The sequence below is a fragment of the Cebus imitator genome, unplaced genomic scaffold, assembly GCF_001604975.1.
Source record: "Cebus imitator isolate Cc_AM_T3 unplaced genomic scaffold, Cebus_imitator-1.0 Scaffold5, whole genome shotgun sequence".
In the NCBI taxonomy this organism is placed as follows: domain Eukaryota; kingdom Metazoa; phylum Chordata; class Mammalia; order Primates; family Cebidae; genus Cebus; species Cebus imitator.
In genome coordinates this window covers 3,466,169-3,478,170 of record NW_016107320.1, presented here as the reverse complement: position 1 = coordinate 3,478,170, position 12,002 = coordinate 3,466,169, and the positions used below count along the sequence as shown (strand labels likewise).

The window sequence follows — 12,002 nt, the reverse complement described above, 5'->3', positions numbered from 1 at the left end:
AGTCAAGAAACAACAGATGCTGGTGAAGTTGCAGAGAAATAGGAACACTTTCACACTGTTGGTGGAAATGTAAATTATTTTAACCATTGTGGAAGACAGTAAGGTGATTCCTCAAAGATTTAGAACTAGAAATACCATTTGACCCAGCAATCCCATTACTGAGTATACACCCAAAGAAATATAAATTGTTCTATTTTAAAGATACATGCATGTGTATGTTTATTCCAGCACTATTTGCAATAGCAAAGACATGGAATCAACCTGAATGCCCATCAATGATAGACTAGATAAAGAAAATATGGTACATATACACCATGGAATACTATGCAGCTATGAAAAGGAATGAGTTCATGTCCTTTTCAGGGACAGAGATGAAGCTGGAAGCCATTATTTTCAGCAAACTAACACAGGGACAGAAAACCAAACACCGCATGTTCTCACTCATAAGTGGGAGCTGAACAATGAGAACACATGGACACGGAGGGGAACAACACTCCCTGGAGCAAGTTGGGGGAGGGTCAAGGTGCAGGGAGAGCATTAGGGAAAAGAGCTAATGCATGTTGGGCTTAATATCTAGGTGATGGATTTGTCTGTGCAGCAAACCACCATGACACACAATTACCTACGTAACAAACCTGCACATCCTGCACATGTACCGTGGAACTTATATATTTTAAAAAGTGTTACAGATCAGTCAGCTTCCCCAGCCTCCACTGTTCAAATTTTATTTCTCTCCTCTCAGCCTCCTCTAATTCTGAACTGTCACCCCCAGAATAAAGTTAGAGAGTTCCTTTGAAAACATCTGATTCATTCTTCCTAGTTTTATGGATGACGAAACGGAAGCCCAGCAAGGGCAAGGCTTACACTCTTGGGAGACAGTTTTCACTGAAGTTCTAGAAAAACTGTAGTGATTTTGTCTAGCCTCCCTCAGCCCTGTGGTGAGAGGCAGCTCTTTGGGAGCCACTGTGAATAGTAAACATGGTGGGGGGTGGGGGGAGAGTGTCATTGCCTCAGGCTACATGTCACTTTCTCTCTGCCTGAGGAAGGCAACTCCTGCCCTCCCAGGTTCTCAATCCACTGGTCACTTTGGTTTACAAGAGGGGCTGCTGGCTCACCTTGTCAGAGCATCTGTATAACTCAGGCCACCAGTAGGACAAGAGTTAAATGGGTTCACGCTTCAATCAAGTCTTAAGCAGTTCTCTCCACATGCCACTGAAGAATCAAGTCCCCTTGTCAGCACTGCTCCCCCTGCTAAGCTCTGTCTATATTTTCTTTGATTTGAACAAACGAAACCTCATTTTCACATGTTCAGTCCTGCTTGGTGGAGAACTATTCACACATGAAATTGCTTATTTTTTGCTTATGGCTCATGCCTGTAATCCCAGCATTTTGGGAGGTTGAGGCAGGTGGATCTCCTGAGGTCAGGAATTCAAGATTAGCCTGGGCAACAATGGTGAAACCCCATCTCTACAAAAAAATGCAAAAAATTAGCTAGGCATGGTGGCGCACGCCTGTGGTCCCAGCTACTTGGGAGGCTGAGGTGGGAGAATTGCTTGAACCTGCGAGATTAAGACTGCAGTGAGCCAAGAACATGCCACTGCACTGCAGCCTGGGTGACAAAGGGAGACCTTGTCAAAAAAAAGAAAAAAAAAAAGGTGCTTATTTTTGATTCTGGAAATGTTACCCCAAAAATTCAGGGTTTGTTGGCCTGGTGAATAACAAACCATGCTCCTTTAGAACACAGGTGTGATCTACAGGAGTTTTATTACCTGCACAAGTAAGAAGGGCACTGGGGTTATTCTCTGAAGCAGTGTCTCCCTGAGGGAAAGTGACAGGAGAGTGTTAAGGCATGATGGAGAGGGGAAGGGGTGTGTCACATGCAGGGGAGGGGGAAGGGCCTCAGTGGCACCAATGCAGTGGGTCCTCATGCCAGCACATAGGTCACCTGTGATGCTCATGAAGCTGCTGCCCCCCTGGGTGATGACTATAGCATGGCGATGAGGAAAATTCACCTAGTTCATCTGTAAGTTGCTGGGGTCTGTCAGGGGCTGCTTTTAACCAAGTGGGTGACCACGCAGGGTCTAGGAAAAAGCAGACTGCAGGGCAGGAGGCTGCAAAACAGTATGATTGCTTAAGTCAGTTAAATTCCTAGAATCCCTGGAGACCCTGACTGCCTGCTTACAGAAATATTCTAGAAGACAGGTTGAATTTGTTCCAGACGGTATCTCCTCTGAAAGAATCTGTTAGCCTGACAAAGAGTAGATGACAAGGTTGACTCGGGCTTACTCCGTTGTACCACCAGCTGCTTCTTGGCCTTACCACCCAATTCTAGAATGAAGGAGAAGCAAAACTAGCTGGTACTGAGACCGCGACACTCACCTGTTTTCATGATTTCTTTAGTGGAAACTTGAAGTTGTTCCTTTTGTTTAAAAAACTCCTCTCTTTCTTCTTTCAGTTCTCTGCCCAAGTACCTCCTTCTTCCTGACCACTTTTCCTAAAACACCACCTTTGGCCAGGTGTGGTAGCTTTCACCTCTAATTCCAACACTTTGGGAGGCTGAGGTAGGAAGACCACTTGAGCTCAGGCATTTGAGATCAACACAGGTGACAATAGTTATACAAAAAAAAAAAAAATAGCTGGGTGATGTGATGCACATCTGTGATCCCAACTACTTGGGAGGCTGAGCCTGGGGGATCCACGGAGGCTGGGAAGTTGAGGCTACAGTGGGCTGTGATCCTGTCACTGCACTTCGGCCTGGGTTACAGAGTGAACCTGTCTCCAAAAAACAAAACAAAGCAAAACAAAAACAAAAACCACCATTCTTTCTCCATCCCTGGTAGTGTTGGCATCTCTTGGGAGCTAGTTAGGAAATCATTTCAGGGCCTCACTCCAGACCTACCGAATTAGAATCTGCATTTGAAAGAGATTTCAAAGCGATACAGCCTACACACATTAAAGTCTGGCTCAATCTTTTTCATTTTTATTTGTACAGGATCATTGGAGAGTATTTAAGTTTCACACTGAATGCAGCCTGGATGGTGTTGTTTGCCACAATGTGCTGGCAAAATGCCAGACGCCCGGAAATGTACTGGGTGAACAATCTACATAAGGGAGGGGAGGATCGTTGCCAAAGCACCTTGACAGCACCTTCCACAGCCTCCACAGTAGAAAACCTGGTGTGTGCTCAAAGCCTCACCCCTCCTTAGTGAGGGCGTGTGTCTAGATGAGAGCCAGATTGGCAAATGGGTAGAATAGGGGTGCGTTAAGCTTCTGTCCTACTTTCACAGATCTCACTGTTCTCTTGGCATCACTTGAGTAATCGCGAAAAGGCTTCATCCATTAAATGGGGACGCATAGTTCCTGTGGGGATTGGGAGGATTAAAAATGAGTGTGCTGGTGACAGAGGTCAGAAGGGCTTGATTCCAGACAGCAGTGCTTTGAGTGTGTTCTCTGTGGTACAGTTGCAGTGCTGATCAGTGGTAAGTTTAGGGCAAGTTTAGGATGCGTTCTTACACACAGAGAATAACCCTCAGGCCAAAGGTGGATCCCAGACTGATACAGGAGTCTCTTTCCATGTAGCCCTGAACTTTTTTTTTTTTTTAAGAGACAGAGTCTTGCTCTGTTGCCCAGGCTGGAATGCAGTGGCGTGCTTATAGTTCACTACTGCCTCGAACTCCTGGGCTCAAGCGATCCTGCTGCCTCAGCCTCCTAAGTAGCTAGGATTACAGGCATTTTGCCACTATGCCTTACTAATTTTTAAAATTCTTTTTGTAGACATGGAGTCTGGCTATGTGGCCCAGGCTGGTCTTGAACTTGTGGTGTCAAAGCAATCCTTCCACTTGGACTCCAAAAGCACTGGGATTACAGGCTGTCTTGAACATTTTTATAGCAAAAAGAAGTTTGCATTTTTTTTTTTTTTTTTTGAGATAGAGTCTTGCTCTGTCATCCAGGCTGGAATGCAATGACATGATCTCAGCTCACTGCAACCTCTGCCTCCTGAGTTCAAGTGATTCTCCTGCCTCAGCCTCCTGAGTAGCTAGGATTACAGGTGCCCACCACCACGCCCACCTAATTTTTTGTATCTTTAATAAAGATGAGGTTTCACCATGCTGGCCAGGCTGGCCTGGAACTTCTGACCTCATGATCCACTCACCTTGGCCTCCCAAAGCGCTGGGATTCGGGAGGTGTAGGTTGCAGTGAGCCGAGATTGAGCCACTGTACTCCAGTCTGGGCAACAGAGCAAGACTCCATCTCAAAAAGAAAAAGAAAAAAAAGTGCTGGGATTACAGCTGTGAGCCATCAGGCTCGGCCTAGAAGTTTGTATTTTTTAAAGGGGGAGTTTTGGCTTTATTTCTCTTGATAGGGGAAAAGTAGAATTTTAACTCTCAGCAACTGAATCCTAATCCTCAAGCAGAAAGTGTTTTGCATATAAGGCAGTGGAGAATTATTGGGGTGGGGAGAAAAGCAAAAAACACAAAAACATCAGTTTTCTTTATTTTTACCAAAGCTTTCCTTGAGATAGAATTATAACGCAGCCTAGATTCAGCATTTGCCAGAAGCCCCGTATCTGTATGGTGTCTGCTAGGTCCTGACTTCTCAGGTCCCTAATTGCTGCCTTCAGAGGTGAAAAGAGCCCTGTTGCACTTTCTCCATTCTGGCTCTGTACCCTCGAGCAAGAACCCCAGGCTCCTCTAGGTGGCAGGTACTCAAAGGTCCGAAAATGGGCCACCAGTTGGGATTGAAATCCAAGTGAGAGAGTCCCAGTGAAAGCCTCGCAACTCCAAGTGTGGTCCATGAACTGGCAGCATTGGCATCTCCTGGGAGCTAGTTAGGAAATCATTTCAGGGCCTCACTCCAGATCTGCTGAATCAGAATCTGCATTTGAAAGAGATTCCAAAGTGATACAGCCTACCCATTAAAGTCTGGCTTCAGAAAGAAACAAGTGATTCCAGCACAAAATGGCAAGGGAAGTGAATCTCTTTCATCCCTTCCACTCTAGCAGGCAGCGTGTGCTATTAAGTCAGTCCCATCATAGCACTCTATTATTAGTGCTTGCTGAACTGAATGAATGTTCCTACCTCTGAAGGGTAGGTTTGAAAGATGAGATTCAGTTCAGTTAAAGGCACCCTTAAATCAACCACTTGGAATTGAAGGCAGCCCTGCTGGAGACCCAGTCCCCTTCATGGAACACATATATCTGCCTTCCTGTGATTCTAAGCACCACTGCTACAAAGGGAAAGATTTCCAGTCTCACCTCAAGTGGAAACTGGTGCTTCTCGTTTTCTCAACAGTAGGCTTGGCTTTGCAAAGAAAACAGCATGAACCTGAAAACAAAGCAATCAGGGACTTAAGTGGGGCCCGCTGGCTTTTTCTAGTAACCTTATGCTAAGAGGTGCAAAGATTTGAGTGCTAGATTTCAGACAAAAGTGCCTGGGCAGCCAGGAAATTGTTAGTAATGAATGCTTAAACTCCCAAAGGTTGTGCTGAAGACAAAAGAGCTTTTATGGATCTACTGAAACTGTTGTTTTAAAATTTTATTTATAAATAAAAGATAGATATATATGTGCTTTAATGTGATTAATAGGCTCCATTTTTTACAAAATGTTAAACCTAGAGTCCTCTGCATCCTGGATGAGGCATCCAAAGGGTGGAATAGTACAGCATTAGGGCCTTCGCTCTCCTTCTGCTTCTGGAAGAGAAACTCTTGTGTGCCCTCAATGTTCACAGCAAAAACAAGTAAGAAAAAATATAAATCCCATGTATGCAATGAAGATAGGTAGCTATGAGTTAATCAGGTTATTTCATTCCACAAAATCCATTAAGCTGCTGGGATTTGCATGGTTCTAAGTTTAAGAGGCTCATCCAAACATGGCCAGAAATATATTGGCCTCCTGAGTGTTTGCATGACAAGGAGTTATACAGCAGGAAAAAGAAAAAAAAAAAACAATAATTACATTGATGCAAGATTCATCAGTATTTTAGAATATTGTAGTTTCAAAGTGTTAGATTGTTTCTGAGCATTGCTGACTTTAACTCTGGTTACTGTCCCTGGTCCACGTGACGCAAATGCCACCCTTTTCATATATTCTTCAGCAGAAAAATACGAAAAGCCCGTCACTCCCTAAGAGGACCTTGCTCCCTCTGGAGAGGAAAACGAAACTCTTTAAGAAGAAAACCAAACCCAGCCTGAACTAATCGTCGAAGGGGTCCTGTTTGGTCCCAGGAAAGGAAGATTTCCATCCACACCGGCGAGGGACAAGTGTCCGGGTTCCAAGTCGGAGCCAGGCGGGCCTGTGCGGGGTTGAGTCCTTTGCCACCCGCGACCCCCAGGCTCTTCAGGCGTCTAGAGGTCGGAGTCGCAGGGCAGAGAGCTGTGGTAGGGCTGGGTGCTGCACGAGGAGGTGCCCTGGGAGGAGGCCGCCTTCTCCCCCTCCCCGTCGAGGACGTCGACCGGGTTGGTGTAGGCCTTGGGCGGTGGCCGCGGCATGGGGAAGCCGATCTTGGGCTTGCGGGGCTGGGCAGGTGGCGGCCAGTGCTGGCCGTCGCGGTAGTACTTGATGGCGGGCGCCAGCTCGGGCTCGGGCCACTCCACTTGGATGGTGCTGACGCTGCTGCGGCGAGGCCCGGCGGAAGGCGCCTTGCGGCAGCGGCGACACCGCTCCTCGCACCAGGGTGCGAAGCTGAGCGCCAGCGAGAAGCCGCCCAGCAGCAGGAGGCAGCTGCCCAGGTAGCCCAGCACCAGGCTGTAGCTGACCTGCACCGTGACCGGGTTGGCCGGGGCGGGCAGGACCTCGCGGTCCCACAGGAAGTGGTTGTACCAGGACACCGGGATGAGGCTGAGGAGGCCGGCGACGAAGAGCACGAGGCCCGAGACCCCGGCCAGCGCGAAGTGGGGCTCGTCCTGCCAGCAGCGCACACCCAGCGACGCCAGCAGCAGCCCCAGGGCCGTGGTGGCCAGCGAGGTGACCATGAGTGCCCGCGCCACCAGCACGGGCTCGGCCGCAAAGTAGCCCCACTCGTCCGGCTGGCCGCACTCGCGCTCGCGGCTGCTCTGCTCCCGACACATGTCCCACAGGCCCTGGTACAGCACCACGTCCACCGGCTGGTTCAGGAAGCCCTTCACCAGCCGCCAGCCGGGCGCCAGCGTGCCGGTCAGGTTCAGCAGCAGTCCGCAGGGCGCGAACACCATGCCCAGCGTCATCACCACCGGCGTCCGCATCCCGGCCCGCGGCGCCGACGGCGCACCTGCCGCCTTCCTTCTCCGCTGTCGCCTTCTCCCGGCCGTGCCCCGGGCTCCGGGGACCCGAAATCAGCGCGGGCGCCCCGGGCTCCGGGTCGAGCTCCTGCCCCCTGATGGCTCCAGGGACGCTCTTTGTCTCCTGCGCGGAGACCGTCCCCACTCAGGCTAGTTACCTCTTCGCGTCCCGGCCGCTCCGCCCTCCTACTGGCCCTAATCGAAACCAGCCCGCGGGCGGGTCTGACCGAAACCGCGGGTCCAGGCGCGGGCGCCCAGGGGCGGCCGCCGGGGCCAAACCCGGCCCGGGAGGGAGGGACCCGAGGTGCGCGCAGGAAGCGGCAAGGCCACCTCCAGTGCGGCAGGCGAGATGGGGATCTGAGCGGCGGGGACACCCCACCTTGCAACCGGGCAGCTGGGCCACGCCTGACCTGGACTTCACCGGGCCGGAGCAAAGGTCGCCCCGCCCCTGGCTCCTCGCGCCGCCCCACGGGGACCGGCGGGCTGTGGGCGGGGAGGGAAAAGAGGCGGCGCTGCTCCGACGCGGTGGCTGTGCAGCTTCTCTGCTGCTCGGCGATTCCTAGAGTTTTTCTCCAGTCCCTGCCCGTCGACCTTACGCGTGTAGTTTCGCTCTCCACTCCCAGCGGGTCCCCGGTGGACCACCAGGTTTGCTCTGCAACTAGCGGCCACTCACAGCGAAGTGAGCGGCCCCGAGCGCTCCCCGGGGCTGGAGGTGCGCTGGGTGAGTGTGTGCTCCTACCCAGTCCAGGAGCGTGTCCCAGGGCGTTGCACCTGATTAATTTCCTTAATAAAGGCTCCACACTCTGGATTAAATTCGACTCAAGAATCCATGCCAGTGTATTTCTGGGCTGAAGGGTTACACGAGGATTTTCCCTTCCTTTCAGCTTTGTGAAAGACTTTCCAGGGGACTAGAAAGAGGGAGGGGTGTTCCTGGGTGTCCTGCTTAGCACTCTTTGCAGGTTCATTTAATTTTACAGGGTCCTGTGGCCTTTTCTCTGCTGTAGGTTATTTTACAACTCTATACATTGCAGAAAGCTTGTAGAATTGCAAATGACTTTTGTCCACATCAAGGCCAAAGAGTTTGTCCCAGGGGAATGATTATTGCCCCAATGGATACTGACCAGTATGACATTGATTTGTAAATGCATTTTAGCGTTCCTGTTTGCCTGTATATGTATGTCGTTTTGTTCTTTGCATTATTTTTCCTTTTTAATTAATTAATTCGTTTATTTAAAACAGGGTGGAGGAGTTTCGCTATGTGGCCCAGGCTGGTTGCAAACTCCTGGCTCAAGTGAGTTTCCTGCCTCAGCCTCCAGAATGGCTAGGACTGCAGGCAAGTGCCCATCCGCTTTGGTTTTGACATCATACTGGTTTTCTTATTCAATAATGAGTTAAATAACATCTTTTGCACATGTTTATTTTATATTTGTGTGAAAGTCACGATTTTTACATTTTTTCTAAAAATTATCCTTTAACAACACTTTTGTATTTTCTATATTTTAATAATGAAAACGTATTACCTTTATAAACATTTAAAACTATTTCTAAAATTCAAAGTTAATTAAATGTTGGTTTGAAATAATTTTGAATATTCCACAGTGGACAACACTAGGAATGACAGAGTGTCTTATTTATTTATTTTTTATTATTTTATTTATTTATTTTTTTGAGACAGAGTCTAGCTCTGTCGCCCAGGCTGGAGTGGGCCTCAGAAACTACCTCGCACAAAGTTGCAACCTTCTGCAACAGCTTCATCTTGGAAAGTCACGTTACCAACTTTGGCCAGGACAGAGGGTCCACTAGATCATCTGTCCTGAACATTTTTGGCACCAGGGACGGTTTCATGGAAGATAATTTTTTTCCATGGGATTGTGGGGGGAAAGATGGTTTTGGGATGAAACAGTTCCACCTCAGATCATCAGGCAACCTAAATCCCTGGCATGTGCAGTTCACAGTAGAGTTCACACTCCTATGAGAATCTAATGCCACCACTGATCTGACAGGAGGCAGAGCTCAGGCAGTAACTCACTTGCCCACGGTTCGCCTCCTGCTATGTGGCCCAGTTCCTAACGGGTCACAGACTGGTACTGGTTGATGACCCAGGGTTTGGGGACCCCTGCATTAGATCACTTTGCCATGGTGAGGTATCCTTAGATTCCCTCTGCCAGGTCTTTATTTTACTTTCTCCAAAGCTATTTTCTCTTTTTCTTCCTGGAACTCTGAACGCGCTTTCCTGTGTTTGCTAAGCAGATAAGACAATTTTGTTTACAATGGTATGCTATGAGAATTCTGAATGTGAGTGAGAAATGAACAGCATTGATAATCACCCTGTGGTAAATCCACTTCAGTGGGTTATAGAATAAAAATTAAAGTATGAAAAAACGTAAACTATGATCTTTATTTTTAAATAGCATTAAAACAGCCAGAATTGAACAAAGCCCCTAGTTTTTCTTGTTGGCCAATAGCCCAACAGCTGTTTTACCAATTGTGAGTGCCTAATATTGTAGAAAATAATAACTTTTCACGCCCAATTTAAAGTAGCCCTCTTATTAGCTCGGTATCACTTCACTCTAATTTGTTCTCTTTATAGAATGTATCACTGCCAGGTGTTTTCTAATATTTGTGTATTGACTTATCGCTATTGTTTCCTACACTGCATTATGAGTTTCAAAGACTAGAGATGTTTCTTGTGGCTGTATCTCAGCTGCTAGAATAGTGCCTAGCTCATAGTGAGTACTCCATACATATTTGTTAAATAAATGAAAGTATTTTTGTAAAGTTCCTACACAGTAACACAATAGAAGAATATAGCATACATTGTTTTTTTTAAAAATTATAGTAAGATACACATAAAATTTACCATCTTAACCATGTTATCTGTACAGGTTACCTAGGTACAGGTCAGCAGTGTTAAGGTCATTCACCTTGTTGTGCAACCAATCTGCAGAACACTTTTCATTTTGCACAACTGAAATTCTATACCTGTTCATCAACTATCCATCCTTGCCATTCTGCAAGCCCCTGGCAATCACCGCTCTGCTTTCTGTCACTCTGAATTTGACTACTCTAGATAGCTTATATATACGTGGACTCATACAATATTTGTCATCTTGTGACTGGCTTATTTCACTTAGCATAATGTGCTCAAGGTTCATCCATGTTACAGCATATGTCAGAATTTCCTTCCTTCTTATTGTGGCAAGAAATAATATCCTATTGTTGGCATATTCCAGATTTTGTTTATCCAGTCATCTATCAATGGACAATGGACCCTTGGGTTGCTTCTACCTTTTTTTCGTTATTGTGAATGCTGCTGTGTGTGATGTATACATCTTTTTTTGTTTGTTTAAGATGGAGTCATGCTCTGTTGTCCAGGCTGAAGTGCAGTGGTGCGATCTTGGCTCACTACAACCCCTCCCTCCCAGGTACAAGCAATTCTCCTGCCTCAGCCTCCCGAGTAGCTGGGACTACAGGTGTGCACCACCACACCTGGGTAGATTTTGTATTTTTAGTAGAAACAGCGTTTTACCATGCTGGCCAGGCTGACCTCAAGTGATCTGACTCTCACGGCTTCTTCAAGTGCTGGGATTACAGGTGTGAGAGTATACATTGTTTTGAATTTCTCTTATTTTATTTTCTGTGTGGCGACTTTAGATGGCCACTAAAACAGGAATCAACTTGCCATTCCTCTCACACAAATCAGAAGGCAGCCTGTGATACTCTGGCACTGTTTTGAAAATGTGCTGAATGATGTATACATCTTCTAGTGGCTTCAAATCCTTCTTGGTGTAGAATCTCAGTGGCCTCCCTTGACAAGAGGGAAATGCTGGGTGGGAGTGAGGGTGGGGCTGTTCTAGGGATCAGCATCTGTCTCTGTCTCACCATACCTGCTTCTTTTCAACCCTGGCCCTTCCTGTCTCCTGCAGGGCAAACATATTTACCATGCCATGGACTAAATTCATTGAGATCTTTGAGATAATTTTCAGTTTGAGCTGTTAGTTATTTATTTTTATTCACAAGGGGTTTGTTTCATTTTTGGCAAAATGTATCTTTTGAGAAAACCAAACGGCCACTGGGCAAAGTCCTAAATAACGTAAAGACTAAGTACTAGAGTGATGCCAACGCTTTCCAAATTAATGTACAGATCAACTCAATTCCAATAAAATGTCAGACTGGGATTGGATAGGTGATTTCAAAGTTCATTTGAAAAAGAAAATGAATGAAACAACATCAAAAAACTTTTGAATAGAGCAGTTGTGAAAAGGTCTGCACACTCCAGCTGTTAAATGTAATTTAAAGCTATAATAACTTAAATTCTATTTTAGCACTAGAATATGAAGGTAGATCAATAAAAACATCATCAGTTGAAGCCAAAAAGTAGACCCTGATTATATACAAATTTATAATATGAGAAAATTGGGATTTCAGATCATAGAGAAAGGCATGAAAACTCAATAGGGTTATAGCAATTGGTTAGTTTTGAAAGAAGAAGAAAGCTAAGTTCATACATATACATCACGAAATATGTAAAAGCAAAGTCTAGGTGTACTACATAGTTACATGTAAAAACTAATATGGGCCAGGCACAGTGGTTCATGCTTGTAATCCTAGCACTTTGGGAGGCCAAGGTGGGTGGATCACTGAAATCAGGAGTTTGAGACCAGCCTGGCCAACATAGTGAAAACCCATCTCTACTAAAAATACAAAAATTAGCCAGGTGTGGTGGCAGGTGCCTATTAGTCCCAGC

General features: G+C 46.7%; 1 protein-coding gene and 1 pseudogene across 1 annotated transcript; one reads left to right on the top strand and one right to left on the bottom strand.

Moving 5' to 3' along the window:
* LOC108309024 overlaps window positions 1-3,206 on the top strand; it is a 14,417-nt pseudogene extending 11,211 nt beyond the window's left edge.
* Window positions 3,207-5,995: 2,789 nt separating this feature from the next.
* CLDN23 (claudin 23) lies at window positions 5,996-7,685 on the bottom strand. The gene has a single exon (XM_017535625.2). The coding sequence runs from the start codon at window positions 7,217-7,219 to the stop codon at window positions 6,344-6,346; it is 876 nt and encodes a 291-aa protein (XP_017391114.1). The 5' UTR covers window positions 7,220-7,685; the 3' UTR covers window positions 5,996-6,343.
* Between the last annotated feature and the right edge of the window lie 4,317 nt (window positions 7,686-12,002).